Here is a 22,781-nt window from a genome sequence, read left to right as displayed (position 1 = left end):
GTGAATGAGAGGTGGAAGGTGAACATGTGAGGAATAGAGGTAGTGAAGGTGGATGAGTTTATATACCTCTGGTTAGCCATCAAAAAGCAAGCAGTGCACAAGAGAGTGAAGAAGAGAGTGCTGGCAGGATGGAGTGGGTGGATACGAGTGTGAGGGGTGAAGGATAGTAGCAAGAGTGAAAGGCAAAGTTTACAAGATTGTTGTGAGATCTGTTCCAACGTATGTTTTGTAGATAGACTCCTCAAGCTCTGCCTCCTTAGTGCTACTAAGTTGAAGATGCTGATTTTTGGGGGGACTGAGCAGAATGGACAAGATTACAAATGTGAATATCAACGGGATAGCGCAGGTTGAGCAGTTTGGAGACAAAATTAGAGAAGCAAGGCTGAGATGGTTTGGACATATGCAGAGGAAGGACATTAGATATATGGAGCTGCCAGGCAGGAGGAAAAGAAAAAGGGCCTAGAGAAGATTCATGGACGTAGTGAAGGAGGATATGCAGAAGGTTGGTGTGATAGGAGGAGGATACTGGGGATAGGGTGAGATGGGGGCAGATATGGGAAGAAAAAAAAATAGTAAAAAAGTAAAAAAAACAAAATAACAGTAACACAGAAACGCCAAGCTTAGATATCTTTATTTATTCTCTTTACAATAACTGAAACAAATCTTGGGAAAATGAATTCATATCACTGAGAAGGTCCACTAAAAACCGAAAGACAAAAATGTATCCCTGATAGCGGGGTCTCTGCTCAGACTGTACCCCATGTCCCTTCACCGAAGCCAGGAAAACAAAAAACAGCTCACATAGAAACTCACACTTCACAGCTGGCATCAGTTAAACCACATTCATTCACAAAGCTCCGACTGGGAGTACCAACACCCTTCATGCCCAATACCAACCGTCATACTGCCATTCCAGTAAGACTGGTTCTAGTAAGGCCAGTAGTTTACTGTCACTACTCGTATTCACCTACATTTTAATTCATTCATTCGTGGTTTAAACATCAAACAACTTGATATAAAAGCAAATATGAAACTACTGGCATTACACAAGTATGAAGAGTGTCAATCACCCTGCAGCACCAGTTTCTTCCCATTCGATATTTTATTTAATCACTTAGTGCATTGCTCAAGATTTCCTGAGAATAGTTGCAGCACAAAAAAAACAAAAAACAAACCAAAACCTAAGGCAACTTCATCCCAATATATATATACATGTATATATTATATTTGACAATATCTGTACTAATATACAGGAGGAAGCATGTGGGTTTTAAAGAAGTATTCTCTAGTTGAATCACAATTTTTTAAATGGTAGTAAGTGAGTGAATGGAAAAGATTTTAAAGGAAAATAAAAGAAAAAAAAGCTTGAAGCTCCAAAATCTCTTAGTGCAAAACAAACTGGAAACAGAGAAAAGGTTTCACTACAAGGAAAAGAGCTGACAGTGCACACAAGGCCAGATCAGCGTGGCTGATACAGCGGGCTCTGAAAATGCAGATTTCAATGAAAGTGAAAATAAAAACAAACGCTGTCACTTCAAGCAATTGATGGTTGCATCACACCCCGTGAAGGTTCTGCTTCAGGTAAAGGGTGATAAAAAGCTTTTGGTCAAAAACGAATGAACTGAAAAGACAACGGCCCCCTTTAGGCCGATCTATAAGAACTGCCATGCAACAACATGTGATACAGTACCATACATGTTGAGTTAACAACTGAAGAGCGTGCTGAAAAGTCCGTTTACGAGGGAGGGTTTCAACCCCTGATACTGCTGTTCCCTTCTCTCTGGAATGTGCCTGTGTTATGGAACCTGATGGGGTTAAATGTGCAAAGAATGCATTTGAGGATGAATGGCCCAAAAAAAACAACAAAAAAACCCAAAACAAAGACACTGCCTGTAAAAAGGCTTTGAGGTGTATGGAGACCACAAGGAAAGATTTTTAGCATAATGCAGCTTGGATGAGGAGCGGATCAGATCTGTGTCCAACCCTCTATTTGGTCTTACAAAAGAGTTTGAGCGGAAGAACCTTAATAAATATCAATAAATAAATAAATAGAGAAAGGGCGTGGGGGCACGTCGTCTTCGATCAAAGAACCCGAGTGAGTGCATTGGAAGACTTTAGTCCACAGCTTCTCGGGAGTGGGGGGGAGAATTGTCTTTACCATTTATCAGCATCAACTCATTGACCCAGACTTTGTCTCTTTTTGGTCAGGCATTTAACACAGAGCTCTGCAGCTCTTAAACACTCAAATATAGAAGCAGGTTTCTTTCTCATGGCTATCAAAACAGTTGGGAAGATTCTTGCCTTCAAACCCAACATTGGCTACAGTTCACCTCTCTCATCTCCTCTTAAGAAAACCTAAAATCTTTGGTTTATGCACCAAATCAAAGCTCACTCAACAACTAACAACAAAAAAAAAAAAAAAAAAGAAGGTAAGATTATTGCTTTCAATGCACAGAAAAAGTCTAATTACTTAGACTGCATTTCCACTGATAACCACCAGAGGACAGGGCACACAAACTCATTGTTGTGATCCAGCTGATATGACTCCTGAAGTGCACCTGAATCAACATATTTTGTAACTAAAATATACATCTTAAACTATCACTCCATGCCGCAGCCCTGGATTTTAGTTTGCATAGTAAAAAGCATCCCAGGAACCACACGCGCACACACACACACACACTGACACACACCAGCTTCCAAAAATAAAATCAAGACATAAGAAAGAACTCAAACCTAAAGTAAATGAAATTAAACGGCAAACAAGAAATACATTTTAAAAGAAAAATTCAATCAAATGCCAACAACCAGAAGACAAACATTTAAAATATCGCAGAAAACCCGTTTTGCAATTTTTCTTTTATTATATTTTTTCATTTAATCTTTGTTTTCTTAAGCGCTCTCTATCGGTGAGCAGCAGGTAATTAGTCCAGCCACCTGAGTGATCTTATTATTATTATTTTTTTATTGTGGATGTTTTACCACACACGCATACACACACTTGATCAGTCAAACAGACGTTCTGTTTTCACTATTCCTCTTCTTCTGCCTCCTCGTCTCCCATTTCCTCTTCCATTTCCTCGGCCCACCGGTCGCGATGTGTAGCTGGCGAGCGGGTTCTTCCTGCATCTTCTCCCTCCGCCTCCCTGCCTGCTCGCATGTCCAGCCCTCGTAGGAAAAGCTCGGGGTAGCTGGCCAGCCTCTGAGACCCAAACTGGGCCAGAGCCTGAAGGGCGAGAGAGTGCTCCCTCTCGATGTCACCTGGAAATATTAGAGGACCGGCGCCGGAGCCACTTCCCCCTTCCAGCATTGTGCGGGGGATGAACGTAGAGGAGTGGGGCTGTAAAGACATAGCCTCCAGATGGTTGGACTGCTCCCTCCTGCCTCCGTCACCGATCTCATCCTCCACAAGCTCGGGCCCACGTCTGGGGCGACGCGTGCGTAACTCCAGGCAGCTGTGACCTTTGCGGTGACGCTGGAGGTGGTCCTCCCGGGCAAACGCCTTGTGGCAAAGTGGGCACTCGAAGGGCCGCGCCCCACTGTGGAGGGACAGGTGGTTTTTGAGGTCATAGGAATGCAGAAACCGAGCAGGGCAGTGGGGGCAGGGGTACGGGCGCTCGCCTGTGTGCTTCCTCATGTGGATCTTCAACTTATCATTGCTGATGAAAATAGAGCAGAAGACAAAATCATGAAGAGGTAGAAAGAGTTAAAAAAAGATGAAAAAACCAACAACAACCGAGCACATTCTGATTATCGTAGTAAGAAGTTTCTGTACCGGGTAAAGCGGACTCCACAAGCACTGCACTGGAAGGGTTTCTCTCCAGTGTGCGTCCTCATGTGTCGTGGCAGTTTTCCTGCTCCGTGGATGATCTTCTGGCAGACAGGACATTGCTGTGGGGTCTGAGACTTCCTCTTTCTCCCCCCTCCCACTACTGAGGGGGCTGCACCACGATCAGCTACAGAGGTAGGCATGGAGGTGCTTCCCATCGGCATACCATCTTCGCCCAAACCCTCAATCTCTTCATCCCCTGACAGCTTGTCATTTAGGGGCGGTATGGGAGGTGGGTGGGCTATACGAGGGCGGTCTTGTAGCCAATAAGGGAGCCCTCCGTTTAGTGTAGCCCCTCTGCCAGGTTCTCTAATCTCTTTAGGATCTCCGTTCTGGCCAGGCGTGAGGCGAAGCTCGTGGCGTTCGGGGCTAGGAGGCTGAGTAGAAGGCAGAGAGCGGAAGCTGTCGGATGCAGGTGAAGGATGCGAGATGGGAGAAGCAGGCGGCGGGTTCAAAGGTGAGGAGTTGATGTTGTGATATGGCCCAATTTTTTTCACCTTTTTTCTGTCTGTTTTTCTTCTGGAGGCCTTCTCTATTACCCTCTCTCCCCCTACCATTCTATCAGTAGCTGTGTGCTGAACTCTCTGCTCCTCTGCTGCCTCCCCCTCGGCCTCTGCCGTCTCCCCCAGGATGTCTCTGCAGGCGTCAGCCACACACTGGATGCCCAGAAGCTGAGCCCCTCGCAGCACATCTCTCATCCCAGAGCTGGGGATCGTCAGAGTGGCAGTGTAGGCGAACTCCAGCAGGGCGTCCAAGGCGTCTGGTGCCACACAATCCAGCTGGCAAACGCTGAAACCTCCTCCGCCCTCGCCGCCCGCTTCTTCTGTACCAAACAGTCGGCGGAAGTACAGACTGACGGCAGCCATGACCGAGCGGTGCGTCGGGTAGCGTGCCCCGCGGGAAGTCAGGGTGAGGTCACACAGGAGCCCTGTCCTCCTCTGGTCATTGAGGTGGGACAACAGTTCATTGCTGTGCTCCGGGAAGGGAATCCCAATCAGCCCGTCCTCTCCTGGAGACATTGCCACCTACATGAAAGAAAGGTAATTCAATTTATGTGCAGAAGCAGAGGGGTGAGCAAATTACAGGCTCATTTTTTTAAAGAAAGACAGGTTACTGCTGTGTAGTTTCTAAAAAATAAGAGACCATCCTTCACAGAGTCATACTTAAATCTCCCAAAAATAAATCTCGAAGTGTCACTGAGGCTAGGATTCCCCTTTCACCTGACGTACAGTTTAAACGGGGATCAACAACAACAACAACAACTCTGCCTCATGATCCTCCTCGCCTCACTCTCCCTGTGCTTTTGATCCAGGTTACTAAATCAGGAGGTGGTGATTTTTGGTGGATGTCGAGAGGTCTGGGCATTTGAGAAAAAGTTCAAATGAAGGCAACTGAATGAGAGCTAAATGAAATACAAAAATCAAGAGGAAGCAGAAAAATAAAATCATGTGTGACACGGTGGAAATATAAAACAAAAACGACAGTGAAGATGAGGAAAGGACACAAGGTTATGTAATGTGCTGTAGGCGTCGTAACGAGAGGGCAGTAGGTTAATTCGTGTGAAACCCTTATAACATTAGCTGATTGAAATAAAATACCAGGTAGAGAGGGGCTGATGGAAGAGAGAGAGAAGGAAAAAACCCAAGCAAGGGAGGAAGTGACAGGCTAGAGTGGGTGAAAGGGGGAGTACCAGTGAAAGAATGAGGAAGGGAAAAAAAAAAACAGTAAGAGAATTATAAGCTTTAATAAAGACGAAAATAATCTGACGTCAAATACAAATTTTTAGAGTTGCAACAGGTCCATCGGTGACTCTCATAACGCGGTCTTTGTATTTTGTCTTTTAAAAGTGGCGTGAGGATATGTTAGAAACCAGTTTTTCGACAAGAAGTATGAGCGGTGGGTTGAACGTAAAATCCCGTAATGAACGTCAAGCAAGGACAATGACTTTCTTTATTTCCCTTTGTGAGATGTGACAGTAATAAGACCCAACAACTCCCTTCTTTGGATCCCTAAGCTCGCACCTCACCCTGTCCACACTGTACCTGGTCGACAATATCTCTTCACACACCTGAGCAGACCAGATTTTCCACAAACAACTCACGCTCCAGATTCCCCCTCCCTGCCCTTCGTCTCCCTCCCATAGCAACTGGCAGCCCCCTGGCCATCCAATAACAGTGTTCACACAGTGCCCAGAGGGCTCTGCTCAACAACAGTACATCCACCTGACTAACCTGCTCCAAAACACACCCTATTAAACACACACGTGCATGCACAAGAGCACACAGGCACACACACACACACACACAGTACACATGAGCACTTGCACACATAGCGTGCCAATCTGTGGCTCCCCCCACCCACCATTGTTAGATTTAACCAGTTATGTGATGATCTTAACGACAGGCTATTTAAGTCACGCAGAAATGCACCCCACCCATTCAACAACGAGAAAAGAAAAGAAAAGTACAGGCAATTAATGAAATGCCTATCAAGAACCTGCCGGTACCTTTCTGCAAACTTTGTGGTCCTTTTGATTTCTCAAACCGTCTCTTTCTCGTGCGAAGGTGAGAGGACGAACCCACCCAGAGGTCGTAAATGTCAGTCCTACCTTCCCTTTCTTTATGGGCATGGGGACCGTCAGCTGGAGACGAGGCAGCGTCTGTCTCACGGCTTCCATCTTTTCGTTCTTCGCAAGTCTTCTCCTTCACTTTCCTCCTCGCTCTGTCTTTCTCTTTCAAAACCACTCTTTTTTTCCTATTTCCTCCTTCCTTCAGATGTGCAGACAACTTAAAAGGTCTGATCTCTTTGTCAGAAGTCGGGGTTAAGCGTTCATCCTTGGGGATGTCTACCTCGTTCGCACATTCTGTCACTCACTCTCCTTCCTGTCGTACCAAAAGAGGGTGCAGGGTGACGAAGACACATTGAGAGATACCCCTCCCCCCCCAAAGTCGCCTACGCGCCCCCTCTCTCCAAAACCCAACGGCCCATTTTCCGAACACTTTCCGATAAACATAATCTTCCTGCCGTCCCCTCCCCTGTTCACAAGTACGAGGCCAACAGGTACGTGGATCGCAACGCGGCTAAGGTTATGGCATCGCTGCGGTTGCTGTGCATTAATACCCATCCGGCTTCAGACCATGCACATTAGTACAACTACTTTCGCAGGAAGGAAATAAGCACATGCAACCAAAACCATGTGAAATGTAAAAAAATAGAAGAAAAAAGTATTTTTTGGTAAAATCAAAGAACGCAAAAAAAAAACGTGTAAGAACCAAAATCATATTGGCATTGTGAGTCATATTAAAACAGTGAGGTAGGTGCAATATGAGAGTTAAACCATATCACATTGCACCACTGAGACAAACTGGTGCAAAGTGCTCTTCCTTTGAAACTTAGGCGTGTTGAACGTCACTGGGTACTTGTCAGAAAATACCACCAAAGATTCTGTTACAAATATTTACTAATATTTCTGAAGCCAACGCACTTGTACAAAGAATTATCTCGCTGAACTTGAGGCATCAAGGACGACATGTAGGGCTAACTGCTGATATAGAAGAGTGAAGACGTTCAGACGGCCTTCTCAATTTTGTTTTTTGTTTATTTGGACACCTAACTTTTTCTTTTAAAATTCACATTTCTCAGACTTGGAATATCAGACATTTTCAGATTATTACAAATGAGGGTTAGCCGCTTTTCCTCATCTTAGATTCCTGCAAACTGAATAAGTTTGACTTTTAGAGCATGTGCTGGACAAAGAAGGATAAAAATGTCCCTTTTGCAACATCCATTTTTCACAGTTTCCTGAAATTTTACGGACAATTCTGAATTTGTAAAATAACATTTAAAAAAAAAAAAAAAAAAACGTTTTAGGTCATCATAGAACAGATAATGAAGAGGAAAAAAAAGTGGAAACTAAGCAGATAGGATACTGGAGCAGAAAATTGTGTTCAAACAGCTCCATCACTGGTAATCACGCCATTAAAATCAGATTCTTTATTTAAAAAAACAAAAAAAACAAAACACAGAGCACACAGTGCAATATTTGGAAATGCTTCTCAGCAAGCAAAAAGTCACTCAAAAAACAGAAATTGAAGCCCTGCAGAAAAGCGAGAAACAAAGGGGTTTTGGTAGGAGCAAACAACGGTGCACATTAAATTTCCGGCACAGGGGAGAGAGAAAGAGAGAGAGAGACAGAGAGAGAAAAAAAAAAAAAAAAAGAGCATCATGGGAGGTTGGTGGTTCAAGCTTGTTATTTTAGGCATATTCCTCAGAACACAGACGTATTCGGAAAATAATAAGATTGCATAGAAGTTTCAACGATTCCCATCAATTTTCTGTCTGCCTGTGAGTCACTTAATACTGACACATTATGACATGCACAGCCACAAACTACACACTCTTTGTGTCTCCCCCCCTTCTTGTTCCTTGTGACTTTGTTTCTGGTTGTTTTCGTCGCTTACGAAGGACATGTCTGCATAAGTTGCTGAATCTTGCAACACATTGTAACTAATGTTAAACCAGCCCACAGGCTGATACCACAAACGCATATTGTCATGCACTTGAAAGCTTCCAAGCAAGTGCTCAGCTATTAGCCTAACTCTTAATAACTGTCACTCTTAGTTTATTCATGTTAAACAGGACTTGTTACCTTAAAAGTCAAATAAGTGATAGGACTGTTTGCCTTTAGGCGTGTCTTTGAACGTCACTCTTACTCTCGCCAAAACACACAAATAAAGTGAGCATGCAAAGTAGATAAAAGTCAAGTTTTTTTAACCCATGGAATTTTGGATTGTGTTGATTTTCTGTACATTTAATGCGACAGATGTTATCTTTCCAACAATTGTATCTCATCTCTTTCTTAGTTTTTTTTTGTTCTCACCTCCTACTCTTTGTCGACGGTGGAGGAATGTACCACCTCTGCAACTTGACGGTTTCCTCATCCCTTGCTTTCATTATGTGCACACTCTTCCTCTCTTTTAACAACAAAGATCTATTTGTTTATTTAAATATACAGACCACAACTTCAAATCATTTTTTGGATCTCCATCTAACTGCAAGGCCACTGGTCAAAAAACCTGCAGGTTATACGAAATGTATTTTTTTTTAAAAAGAAGAAGAAAGAAATCAAAGAAATGTGGAGGATCTGCCGTGGATTTGCTTTTACTGAAGAGGAAATGGAAACTTAAATCCACAGTTACTGTCCACCAGCTCAACAGAAAGAGAGAGCAGTTTGTGTGGAGGCCAGGAAAACGACAGCTGCAGGATTGACCAAACCTGCTCACAAAGATTTACTCTTCAGTATAAAAGCAGCTTATACTATCCATCGACTATATGCTGAAATCCCACTGCACACACAGAGAGCGTGTGGTAACTGGAACTAGAACTGTTGGTATTATTTTTATGGCTCCTATTTTCCGTTAAAGGCTGTAAGTTTTCCCAGTCCACCTCAATTATATCAGGCTCCAGCACTAAGGGGGAAAATATGACTTTATACTAGTCACAGAAAACTGTGGCTGAGAGAGGGAGAAGGAGAAAAGCTTTTATGAATTCTGATGTCAGATGTTTTCCAGAGTGGCCTGCTCGTGTGTGTGTGTGTGTGTGTCCGTCCATGTTGGTTAATATGAGCACTTGTGGTGTTGTGATGGCTTTCTCAGTACTCGCGCTAGCAGACGGACAAGTTTATGGATCGATTTTAGAGTTTTACAAAGTCGTTAGGTAAATCTAAATTGGAAGAAGGCTTAAGAAAAATTGTGCAACAGTTTTGAACGTGGCTATGTGCAAAACGTTTGTGCTGTTCAGTGACTCGACGGGAGCACACAGATGCGTTTCAGCGGCTCTGAATAAATTATTATAAAATGTCCTCGTTACAGACGGAGTTTCTGTATGAAATGAAATTCCTCCTACAGAGACACACGGTGACTAAGAAACAAACACGTGTACAAGTGTTTTCATTCATATAAAACCCCGTATTTAGCGCAAAGTTAATCCAAACCACAACAAAACAAATCATGATGCTAAACAACCTCTGCCACAAAAACAACAAAACAACAACAAAGCAGCCAAACACATGAAAAATAAGATTCAAATTCATACCGTTTCTCCTCCACACACCTCGTCCGGCTCACACCAAGTCTCTCCTCTGTTTGACAGACTGATTTAAAGGGTTTAGAAAGATTTCAACCTTTTTTTTTTCTTTACACCTTACTTTTTTGGGGGTAATGACTTGAATGTGGTACTGGTACACCTTCGCTGAGAAAGAGTAGGGGGAGGAGGAAACGTGGGGGGGATGAGAAGAGATGAGAGTATACACACATAATGTCTGCCAAACCAGAACCGCTGCTTTCAGCCAGGCTAAGCGCTCTCAAAGGCATTACAGGGGCGCAAAACCATTTGGAGTGACAACTGTGTCTAAAACGGCATAAAAAGCAAAACTAAACGAACACGGGCAGGTCTTCTAGTAAAGCAGCTCGTCCCTGCTGGGAGATAAAACACAAACTCCACCTGCTGTGTGTCCCAGCAGTTCCCTTCGGACTGAACATTTGCATCCCACCAGGAGATATAAAAACAGACGCAGCGAGGGGGGTGAATTTGAATCGCCATTTGAATTTGTCAAAGACAAGACTTGAGACACCATCATGATAATTACAACGATTGCAACCTGCAATAACTGAAGAGGAATTTAGAAAAAAAAAAAAAAGAGAGAAAGAAAAAAAGAGAAGTCCTCTGAGTTGATGTTACTCAGCAAAGTTTGTTCTTTCTTTATTTAAGAGTGCCCCTGCAACCATGCCCTCCTCTGTCCTTACTGTAACTGGGGCGTTATGATGTGTGTGTGTGTGTGTGTGTGTGTGTGTGTGTGTGTGTGTGTATAAAGTGTGACGCATGCGCACGCTGTGGTCTTAGTTCCAAGAACACATTACATTATTCATTTGGTTGGCAGAGCGAAGGCCCTTATCCCCTCGCCCTCCCACACCACAACACTCCACTGCGAGCTACAACAGCAGCCGGTTTGCATGCCAGACCTGAACGCCGGTGTGAATCTGCTGGAGGATTATCAGCTTATCAGCACATGGGGCAAGACATTTGGGTGCACATATACATTGTGTAATATCCACCAGCTTCTAACCTGACATCTATGGGAATAAAAGGCTTTTATGTTTCCCTTTACCACATGAGAGTTATGCATCCAAAGGCTCTATACTGAAAACCTTTAACGAATGACATTACAGTGTGCAAGGGACAAAATGGTTGGCTTTTGAGCAATAACTGCTAGAAAGTCATGGTTTTATTTTGTTGTAACTTAGGAAACAGGATTCATGCTAGCTATTCTATTTGTATAGTTTAATGTAATTTTGTGGAAGCATCTATTTGACATCTGGAGGAGAAGGAAATGAGGGGATGCCGCTAAGACTTTCAAACATTTTTTAAATGTGTAATAAAACTATAAAAGTGAACAAAGTGTAGTAAGATTTAAGGAACACAGAACATTGGAAGATACGATTTAGTTATGATTAGTTTAAAGATTGGTTTAAACTACTTTAAGTTGAACTTTACATGTTTTTCATTCTGAATCATTTTCTAAAGCAGTTTCAATTTATTTCTGTAAAAAACAAAACAACAACAAAAAGATTTTTGTGCTTATTTTCTTTGCCCAAAATCAGCCTTAAGTCAAATTCTTCTGTTTGTTTTCCCCAGTTAAAGAAGGAGACGGAAAGGAGAAATCAATCTGAGGTTGGAAGGAAAACGGTCTGAGATTTGAGAAGAGGCAACAAAAGTTAAAAAAGGAACATGAGGGAGGTATGTTTTCTAAAAACACACATGTTCTTAGAAATCAAACAAGTGTAAGGAGGGTATGGGGGAGGAGAAACACATGAGAGCGAGTGAGTGAGTGAATGGGGAGTGGGTGTTGAGATACTCTGAAAGATAAAGCAGAGAGGAGGTTAAGACAGGAAAATCTAGTCCCAGCCTCGAACAATCTGTGTTAGCGAAGAGACATGAAACAAGAGTCGAGAGAGTTAAGTTACAAGGGGTGGAGGGGAGGAAGGTGGAGGGGAGGAAGGTGGAGGGGGAGGAGGGGGGGGGAGACAGAAAAAGAGAAGGGAGAGGAGCCATGACATGAAGACTGGGAGGTAAACAGAGCGATAGAGCAAGAGGTGAACACATGCACGCAGCCACAGGAAGTCGCCGAGTCCTTGCAGGTGTATGCGTTTGCGTGTGTGTGCAGATGTCTGAGGGTAGCAGCCACCTCTATCATTAGCATCACCAAAAGGGAGTTTCACCCTAAGATGGAGAAAATGCACAGATGTGTGAGAGAGAAAGTAGGCATGCTGACAGAGTGGTTTCACACTCTGCTCTCCCCCTCTTTTAGCTCCTTATCTGGTCAGCAGTTTCTAGCCCCAGAACTCCACAGCTGTGCGTGTACGCTGAAACATCAAGGTGTGTGTGGGCGAATTAAATGCCGCACCCTGCGTCAATTAATAGGCAAAAGCAGGAAATGTTATCTTATTGAGTGTGTGTGTGATTTCTTATATCTGATTAGTCGAATTGAGCTGATGAAGTTGAGGAATGTTTCCACTGAGAGAACGACGACATGCGATTGCATGTGAAAACAAGAAAAGAAAACAAAAAAAACAAAAAAACTAAACGTCAGACATACAGAAATGTATCAGTTAGCAGGAGTGTTAAAACATGCCAATCAGGTAGAGCAAATGAACTGTGTAGGCGTACTGCACCCGGTGCAGTAACTGTGGTCAGAAATCAACCCGACATCTTCACAGTTAGTTTTAGATGAGAAATCACATGAAGAGTTTAACAAAAAAAGTGTAAATATATATATATAAATATGTTGTGTTAATTTTTTACATTACCTGAGAGAATATTTAAATTAGGTACAGTAGAAGAGTTCATTAGCAACTAGGAAGTCACTTTTCAGTCATACTTTCAATCGACGCTAGTGCGATACTGCAACGTAATCGGGGCTAAAAAAACAACCTGCATTATAAAATAAATATGTTTTATTTGCAAATAGATTAAAGTCCCCCAGCTGCGTAAATTTTAAACTAAAAAAAAGAAAAAGTGGCAAAAATTTGAATCCAGAAAAAATACAATAAAATATTTAAATACACTTTTTTTTTTAACACATATGCAATATACTACAATGATACACACACATATTTAAAATACATCTATAATCATTTTCCTAATTTTTTTATGTTCTGTACACACAGGTGTATAAGAGGATGTCTGTCAACAGGTTTATAATATAAGAACTTACAATGTAAATCAGTTTCAATAACTGGTCATGGCTTTGAAACGCAAGTACATATACAATATATGTACTGTGAAAATTATAGAAATAACATGCTTGTACATGTGTTGTAATATATCGTGATAATAAGAAGAGTAATTTAAAAAAGTAGTATTTTTAGAGTTAGACATTCGCTCTGTGTTGTATTTTTTAGGGTAATTAATTGGCCAGAAAAAAAGAAAAAGAAAAGACAAAAAACAATTCACAGTTTTGTAGCGGTACAATAAAAATATCGTTATGAGTTCTTTTAGATGTTAAATCACACATTTAACATCTAAATTCCCGTCAGTCTCCCTGCACGTTATACTCGACATCTCCAGTTCTCTCCTCGAGCTAAATGAAAACTAACTTGTCCTGCTCGATACTCCTCATGGAGCCGCTTATAATATAATGTCCGACTGAAGCTTTCAGCCTTGCCGTGCAGGATATAAAATTATATTCATAAGATTGCTGGGGAGGTTTAACCATGTGATCAACCCAATGCAGTCAAACACGACCCCATCACCACCTGTGCTGCAGAAATTACTGTAGACCTGAGCCAAAAAATTTTTTAAAAAACATTTTTAAAATAAATTTTGGTGTGTGTTCCTGTGGGTGCTCGAGAATGTAGTAACAGCAGTGGTAGGTGGAGCAGGTGAGGTGGTTTTGGAGATGGCAATCAGTAGATGGGGCAAAAAGTTACGTGAAAGTATTCAGCAACATATTCTTGCGGTACTTTTAAGTGAAATGCTGCTCTCCCTCTCTTTTAAGGGGGGTTCTTGAATCGACTCTAGATTAGCACTCAATATTGTTACAGGCATGTGTGTAATTGTGGGTCCATTACATTAAAGTTGTCAAAACAGTGGGAGGGTCTTAACAGCTTCTGTTGTCCTGCACAAATGAACTCCCACTTCAGAGGAAGATGTTGCAAAAGGGCTGAACACACACATACACACACACACATCCTCACAGAGAGAAATGTTGCAAAAACTAACTGATCCTGATCAATTTCCTCTTCCTGTGCTCTATAAAAAAAATGGTCGACCACTAGAACAGATGGAGAGATAAATGAAAGACAAACACACGAGAAATGATCGAGAAACGGCTCAGGGGAAGATTAGACTAAAAAAAATGTGTAAAAACAAAACAAAACAGGTGAACGCTGCCAGACTGGTAGAAATGAAGAGAAAGAAAGACGACCAGAGGATATGACCAAACAATGTGTCACTTTCCTGACAAATTGGCTCAACTGTATGGGAAGAGGAGGAGGCCGCTTGTATTTACTGTAACTACAATCCCTGAAATATTATCAGAACTTCAGCCCAGCATCAGGGAGGGCTTTACCGTTTAGCTGACTGGTGTACAACTGCAACACCCACTGCTGTGGTATCAGAAACCAGGCAAGAAGAAGAAGAAGAAAAAAAAAAGAGAGAAAACGAGAACTTTAACTGCTGATCAAATGATCAGTTAGTGAAGCCAATGCAGCCTGAATGATGGACGAACATCTCAGCGAAACTTTGTGGTCCACAAATACTTCTATTTTAAATCGCATTTAAAGTAAAAACAATGCAATTCACATTTTAAAACAAAAACTACAAAAACTAAAGTGATTAGATTTTTTCCAGAAGGGATGATGATGTGCAGCCTTTTGGAATGAACGCCTCCATTTGCAGCTGGAGTTCCCCTCTGAGCAGCGCACATGAAAGGGGTCAGTTTCAGCTGCAATGACTCCCTTTGCCTGCACATGTTTGGGTGTTTATTCTCACTTTCCCTGAAGTGTTGTCTCATTGTACCTATTTATGATAACCGCCCGCTCAATGTGTACAGAAACAATTGCACTGTTACTAGAAGAGCTGAATCACGATCACTCCTTCAGTCTGTAGCTTTTGTTTTTTTCCCTCAGGCCCCCCCTTTTCTCTTTAACTCGTTACAAGAAGAAGAAGAAGAAGAGTCAAGGCCACCTGCTCCTTGGTTAACACTAGGGTGGCGTGGGCTGTGAAGCTGGTGGTCGAGAGCAAGGGAGGGCTGTCAAATGCTACAGAAACTCATGACTGAAAAGAGGAAATGGCAGATACATAACTTCCTCTATTGACACAGATCGAGTGGGGGCAAGACTCAACTGTAGTCGCTGCAGACTGGATTACGGACACCATGCAGTCACCCCTGTGTCATTACAGCTTTAAAGTGGAGAAACAACCGCCATATATGGTGAAAATGCGCAACTTGTCTAAAACCATGTATGTTTAAATAGAGGAAACGTCCGGGTACAGATCTGATTAGCGCAGTTACAGTATTGGATTTATTTAAGGATATATTGACAATAAAGAGCTGGATGAAGACATTGTCATCTTTCTCACACTCACACACACACACAAGTCAGAGTGCAGGGCACTACTGAAGGTGTCGGAGTGATGCTGGATGAGAACAAAGGAGACACAAGAAAGAGGGTGAGACACCTTCAGATATCTGGGGCTAAAAAAGAAACCTCGACTTCTTTCAACTCCATCCTCCATCCCCCGTTCTCTCTCTCTCTCCCCCCCCACCTTCCTCCCACTCAGTCGGTTCATATGAAACTGAAAGACCCATGTCTGAATAGGGGGAATTTATATGGGCTCACATGCCCTAATTAAAGCATTTCCCAGAACTGTGTGCATGCATGTATCAGAGTGTGTGCATGTGTGTGTGTGTAGGTCTGTGACTCTCTTCCTCGCCTGACAGACCACTCAATGTCACTTCCCTTTATACCCACCCTTTCACGGACACATGGTAGTCACCAGTCATACTCTAGCAAAGCAGTGGTCACATGAATTGTCACACCAACTTGCCCACCACACACACACACACACACACACACACACACACACACACACACACACACACACACACACACACACACACACACACACACGATAAAGTCATAAACAAATTCAAACCTAATTAAAATTAACCTTCAGTCCAGATAACTTTACATAACATATAGGCATTTTCATGCTCCAGCTTCCTTCAAAGAGGAGTGTTCTCTTTATAGCTAAACATATAACATGTAAACAATACATCATGCATTTTATTAATATACATTTTACTTCCTATGACAGTTAAGAGGAAGGGAAAGTTGACAGAACTGCAGCTGTTTTAAAGGTAAAATTCAGTGGGATTTAAACACCAGCGTTATCTGGATTACGTTGAAACACAGGTAAATATGCACCGAGCGTGGCTGGAACTGCACTTCATACAGCACAAATGTTGGTAGGTTTGTGGCATCTTGCTGACATTGACAGGAAACTCTAACATCTTCATTTAAATAATAATCAGCATCAGTAATCCGGTCATGAGATCTTTATTCTAGAGCTCAGCTTTCTCAGTAGGTGGATCTGACCTTATGCTGTCAGAAGGCATATCAAAAATATCCATTCATTACATGGTTTGTTTGCTAATCTCAATTTCACGATCGCAACTGGAATAATCATTTAGCTTTAGAGAAAAAAAAAAAAAAAAAAAAAAAGAATGAATGAGATTCATGTCTCTTGTTCCATTTTAATTGCATGTTTTTAAATTAGCCAGCATATTGTTGCCTGAAGCTGAAGGAGCCGCTAATCCTCGAAGACTGCGTCCTCCGCTATGTGATTATGTCTAACATTACTGTTATGATGTCCTTAAAGCTCCTTTGTGCTTATTTCCCAACAACAAAAACTTATAAATATCATCAGCCTGGTTTAAAAACATGAGGGTTTATTTTTGGCATTATTCCTGAGCCATCTTTAAAAGCCAGTAGAGCATCTGCAGCCGACAAACCACAGTGGAGTTAACTTCCAGGTTGCCTATAAAATATTTAACTGTTTGACCACTTTATTCAGCTCATATTTATTCCAAGGACACGGATGCTTTCACGATGCTGCTCCCAGCCCACCAAGACCAGTGTTTCCAGAGGATACCCCTCACACACACACACACACACGTTTGATTTAGTAAAGCTCATATGTTTGGCTGATATCGCACAAATTAGTCATGTATGTATTACTCAGCGTGGTAAATGAGTGCAAATGGAGCTCTGAATAAGCGGCACCGATAATATGACATTTTGGTGGAGATTAAATAGCAAAATACATTTTAAATAAATATATATTTATTAAATAATTCTGTGTAATAGCATATAATTTGTTCAGAATTACATTATTACTTTTTTAGCAAGCTACAGGATAAGAAACACTGCTAAACCGTGTCGATTTAATGTCGCTGTCTAATTCATCTATGAGCTTGCAGGGGAGCTAATTAATATAACTACCACATGCCATCAAGATGGGTTTTTTTTTAAAAGTCTAGCAGGGTGACACCGTGTAGTCACAACTTTTGAATAACATTAGGAGAGACGTGCATCCTGAAGTTACAGGAAAATCAGTTCCTGAGGTGACCTTATAGGCACTGACGCAAGCTCCTTTCACACTCTTCACACAATTGCATTTGTGACTCAACACCACACACACACAACTTTTATGTCCTGCAAGTGTTATCTCCACTTGTACTGTTCATTTCCGTCTACTCCTTGACGCACAATTTCTTCTCCATTGCTGAGGGCGGCCATTCGAAACAGGTGTTAAGACCTTGGCTTTCAAATATGCTTGGATGACACAACAACATTTCAAGATAATCGTTTTCCCATTACACGGTAACGCACGGCTGCCTGACAGCTTAAGTGTCGGGAAGACGGAGCGAGTGAGTGATATGCAGACAAAAGCCTCAGTTTTGCTCGTCTGCCGTCGCTCTGCAGCCGACAGCTGCTGCTGGACTTTCCGTACCCTGCTTGAGTAGGTTATGTGCCACATGCCAGTCAACAGTATTTTTCACACCTATTGGTAATTGCTTCAATTGCTCACCTTAAAGCTGAGATTAGGATAATTCTGTACCTGCCCACTTTGTGCTGCTACTGATTATTTCACCCGCCTGAAATCTATTGACATTTTGTGGTCTCCAGTTGCCACATAAGTGCTAGTCTCTTCTTGAGTGTACACGTGTTTACAGTGTAAGTCATATTATAAAAAGGTGCGAGATTCCTACCTCCAGTCCATAAACCCAGGAGAAGATGTGTTCTTGCTTTCTGTTCTTTCTCCTTTGCACCACCCCTTACTCTTTGGTTTTTTGCTCAGAGGTTTGCAGATGTCATACACCTGAAAAAGAAAAAGATTTTAATGCTTGAATTATCAAATTGAAAGATGCAGTAAAAAAAGAAAAAAGAAAGAAAACACACAAACCAGCTGTCCTCTCTCTCTGCTATACACCCCTTCCTCCAAACGAACTGTTGTTATGGACTAGAAAAATGAGTGTACAGTGATTGTTGGCTTCACACACAATTTTAACTTCTTCTTTAAACCAAAGCGGTGTCTAAGTTTCACTTTTTTTAATACTGCTCTGTGCTACTCTTTTGATCTGGTTTATAAAATACCTGTGACTGGTTTCCTGTCATAGTTTAGATTTTCTAAAGCCTGAAAACGAAGTCCCGAGGAGGTGCAGGAGTGTAGCGCTCTCTCTCAGAGCACTTGAATTACAGTGTGAGAGAGGCTGTTATTGATTTTTGCCCAATAATGTCAAAGAACACAATGCCTAGAGCTTTAATTTGATTGTTACCTTTAACTAAAGGGTGCACGAACAAAGAGAGGAGATGTGATCAACTGATAAAGAAAAACACAAGGTGCTGACTAACTAAACGACGCCCGTTTCGTTTTTGTTTTGTCAGATATGTTGGGTTAGCTATGCTGCATATGGATAAGCGCGCACACGCACACACACTTGCACACCCACAAGTTATCATATGATGCACCAGATGTAATTTGGAGTGGAGTGGGGAGTTCTTGTAGAAGAACAGAAAAAGAAAAATACACCGACAGAAACCAACTGCTTCCTACTTTGACTTCTTCGGAAAAGAAGTTCTCCAACTGTAAGTAGGGTTGGGAAAGCCCACACACAAATACACACCCCTACACACACACACACACCTTTTAGATGAACATGATTAGCAACATACCATGTACAAGTAATGAGGGCTTCTTTTTTTTTAATGTCCCCAGCTCTCTAACTGAAGGACAGTAAGTATTCATGTTTCTGCAAATTAAGACTAAACATAATGATGAAATATCCAAGGCTACAAAAAGCAGGCATGCAGACAGCAGGCCAAGATGGAGGTCATGTTAGGACACCAGGAACAAGGGTGGTGGTGGTAAAACACAGATGTCTAATTATGTTGCAGACAAAGTTAGGGCAAACAGAGCTGGCTTTAAGAAATTATTTCAAAACCCTGATGGCTCTTCCATGTGTGGTGCCAACCCAGTGTAAGTGTTAGAAATGCCCCATCACATGATGGTAACCGGCTCACAGAGAACGCACGCACGCACGCGCGCGCGCGCGCACACACACGCACACACACACTAAAAGAAAACAGAAAGTACAAAGGCTGTTTTATGGTCTCCTTCTTGTCTTTTTGCTACCTTCCTTCCCTGGTTTCACAGCCACCCACTCTCACCCCTCAGAGACACAGAGGTGAGACAGAAGGAAGAAAATAAAGAAGCCTTCAGTAACACCTGAGCCTGGGAGCTTCACGGGGCTTTAACTGCCTGCAAGGGCGCCTAAAGATTTAACCAACCAAGCTGCTCACAGCACAGGGAAACCAAACCCAAGCCAGTTGAGCTTGTTAGGCCGGTCTGTCAGAGGGGCAAGTCAGCAACACGGTTACCTCTTCAACGACACACACACACACATACAGAAGCCCACTGATATAACAACCCTCCCCACCCATGATGCAGGCTGAAGCCTTAACCTAACATTACAGCCTTTGTAACACAGGATTGTGACAGGATTAAAATAAAACACTGGGTGCGCCGTAGGGATGATGATGATGATGATGATGATGATAATGATGATTAACAGACCACTGAGGGTGGCTCGTTTAGGCGCAAGAGACCAAATCCAGCAGATCCACTGCACCGCGTGCCCGTGAGTGGCGCAGGGAGGCAGGTGATGTGCGTGAGAACAGGTTATAGGTTTTGGATGTCAGCCGGTGTTCTCGGCTATAATTAGCAGCCCAGTCTCCAGAAATGTACCCGCCGACCCTGCTCCGTGTCGCTCACCTGGCCGCCGCCGCGCGCAGACGCACGTAACAAACAGCGGCTGCAGCACCTGCTTCGCCCACCACAAAAACAGAAGAACTGTGAGAGCATGTGTGGCTCTGTGCGCTTCTAAAAGTAAACCGAAACGCTTTTAATAAATGTCGACGGGAGTTACTGAGTAGCCGTGACGTGTTCAGTCCTCCCGTGACCCCGATCAGAAACCGGGAAGGAGGGAGGAGGGACGAAAGCGCCCGAGGCAAGCCGGTGCTGTCACGGCAGAAAAAACAAAACAAACCATGCCCCCTAAAAACAACATTTACTTTACAGGATTGCTCTAGTTTGCTGACATTTCGAGGGCAGACAGGTGAATAGTTACCTGAGTGCCGGTGTGTCACCTGTCCTGGCTCGTCGCCTCCCACCTGACCGGCCTCCACACTTCCTGGATTACTTCGTCCCACCCTGCCGACTTCTTCTACTTCGTATATTTCTTTTTTTATGCTCCCAGCTCTCGCCTCTTCTTCGCCAGGAGGCGGGGGGTTCACCGCTCCTGTCGTCCTCAGCTCGACACCTGCGAGGTTTTCTTACTCGCCAAATTGTGCGTCGGCGTTTTTTCCCCCTCCCTCGCAGCTCCCTTCTCCTCTTCTCTCTGCAGACCGCCGGCTTTCTGGGCTGCTCTGTCCCCCTGTCTTCTGCCTGCGCTGGCCCACTCCGACTCCCAGCTCCTCCTTTCTGAGAACCAGGAAGCGGCTTGCCCTACTTACACCCAGTCGCGGATTGGCTCTGGCAGGGCTGGAGAGGAGACCGCCGGGGTGGGCAGGGCACAGGGGGAGGGAGAGAAAGGACAAGAGAGGGGTCCGGCTCTGGCGCGATAGGCCAGCAGCGGTGTCTGTCGAGCTGTCAGCGGCGGAGGGAGGAGAAAGGTGGGCAGGATTGGAGACCCCGCTCCTCCCCCTCTCTCCTCTGGGCATCACCGCGCAAAGGTGAGCAGAGCAAAGTGGGCGCTGAAAGCGGATTGAAGGATATCTGCCCATTTGCGCAGGTTACTTGTCACAGGCACGGGTATTTTGAGTCGAAACATCGCCCCCTTCGCCCTCCTCGTGACTCAGCAATATTCCCGAGAAGTCAAGTAGAGGTGACCAAGGGGATGGAGCAGTGGAAGTCAGCCAAGAGAAAGGGTACCAACTCCAATTAAAGGCAAGGGCAGATGCTGATCGATGATTCAAGTTAAACGGAAACGAATATGATAAATGAAACTCGTATAGAGGATGTGTCACATCCAATGTGGTGTCTACAAAGGGCAACTGTTAAAGGGACTTTTTTAAAAATGACTTTTGGTGAATCGGTGAATCAGTTAAGAGAGAGGAGAAAAAAGGAAGTATACGCTATAATCTGCTAAAGTGCAAAACACAGCAACTCATTTATGATTTTTTTTTTCCAGAGAAAGAGCAGTGGGGTATATTTTTTTCTTTGTGTGTGTGTATGTGTGTGTTTGTGTGTGTGACACAGCCACAGACGCTAAAGAGCAGCCTCATTTCCCTACTGAACTTTCAAGACTTACGTATAAACCTGCGCCTGGTGTTTGAAGTGGTTATGGGAATCACCTCGCTCTTTCAAAGCTTCAGTCTTGTCCTTGTCTGCTGTAGCTCCCGGAGTGTGTGTCGGTGGGTTTCGTAGTGAAGGTGGAGGAAGTCTATATATATTTTTGTGGTGAACTCTGCGAGCCCACCCATACCCCCCCCCCTCTCCTCCAACCTTAAATCTGTGCTTGTGCTGCGGTTGTGCTACCAGAATAACACGTTACGCGCTACATAAATGCACCTTATTCCCCACCTAGGGCTGCACAGTAGTTCAGAAGCGCAGGATCGGGACCTCCCAAAAGGCGTTTTAAAAAGCTGCTGCTTAAAAAAAAATTTCTATTCTTATTCTACTTTTCTATTATTTTTAAATTTATTACAGTACGTGAAGCCCAGTTTCTGAATTTTAGTGTTTTATTTTTAAAAAAAAAAAAAGAAAAGAAAAAAAAAGAGAAGAGAAGGGGGAAAAATGAAAATTTAAAGTGTTCATAAAAAAAAACCTGTCAGGTGAGATTACCGGATGTTTTTATTGATACATTTTAATGTTTTGGTGTGGTTACAGTGCGGTATTTTACAACCTGACCATATGTTTTGGGTGTACAAACCTTTACAAACTCTCTATGCCAGCCTGGTAGATTTAATAGAAATTCATTTGAAAATGAGTTTTACTGAGGTGCAAAAATTCCTTGGGTACACCACCAAATCTAGAAACATTCAGAGAAAGCAGTCTGACAAGGCAGCGTGAGTCTGAAAGCCAGTAATATAGACAAGTTGTTTTAATATTGGAGATAACATTAAAGCATAAGAAAGAACGGCCTTTCAATCCATCTATGTAGGCTGACTGCTGTTACTGTGTTTTATATAATAATGAGGATTCAAATAATCAAAGTTGCCTTCGAAAATAGCCTGTTAGGCTGGTTTGTTTCCAGCAGGAAGACTTCCCTCTGAGTCTATTTCAGAGCCAAGCAGCAATTACAAGTCCTGTTTATCCCCCCGCCTCT

At 43.0% G+C, this 22,781-nt stretch overlaps 1 protein-coding gene across 1 annotated transcript; it reads right to left on the bottom strand.

The window, feature by feature from the left end:
* Positions 1-614: 614 nt before the first annotated feature.
* On the bottom strand, positions 615-21,077 carry zbtb7b (zinc finger and BTB domain containing 7B). The gene is made up of 4 exons (XM_004541205.5): positions 20,583-21,077; positions 18,165-18,274; positions 3,776-4,854; positions 615-3,659 (listed from the first exon to the last, which is right to left on the bottom strand). Exons 3-4 carry the CDS (start codon positions 4,846-4,848, stop codon positions 3,032-3,034), a joined length of 1,701 nt encoding a protein of 566 aa, XP_004541262.1. The 5' UTR covers positions 4,849-4,854; positions 18,165-18,274; positions 20,583-21,077; the 3' UTR covers positions 615-3,031.
* Between the last annotated feature and the right edge of the window lie 1,704 nt (positions 21,078-22,781).

This window comes from Maylandia zebra, linkage group LG11 (assembly GCF_041146795.1).
Source record: "Maylandia zebra isolate NMK-2024a linkage group LG11, Mzebra_GT3a, whole genome shotgun sequence".
In the NCBI taxonomy this organism is placed as follows: domain Eukaryota; kingdom Metazoa; phylum Chordata; class Actinopteri; order Cichliformes; family Cichlidae; genus Maylandia; species Maylandia zebra.
This window is presented reverse-complemented; position numbering and strand designations above follow the sequence as displayed.

Coding starts and splice junctions, on each gene's coding strand:
- zbtb7b (XM_004541205.5), bottom strand. CDS start 4,848: ATGTCTCCAGGAGAGGACGGGCTGATTGGGATTCCCTTCCCGGAGCAC. Junction 3,660..3,775: donor TGTGGAGTCCGCTTTACCCG/GTACAGAAACTT, acceptor TATTTTCATCAG/CAATGATAAGTTGAAGATCC.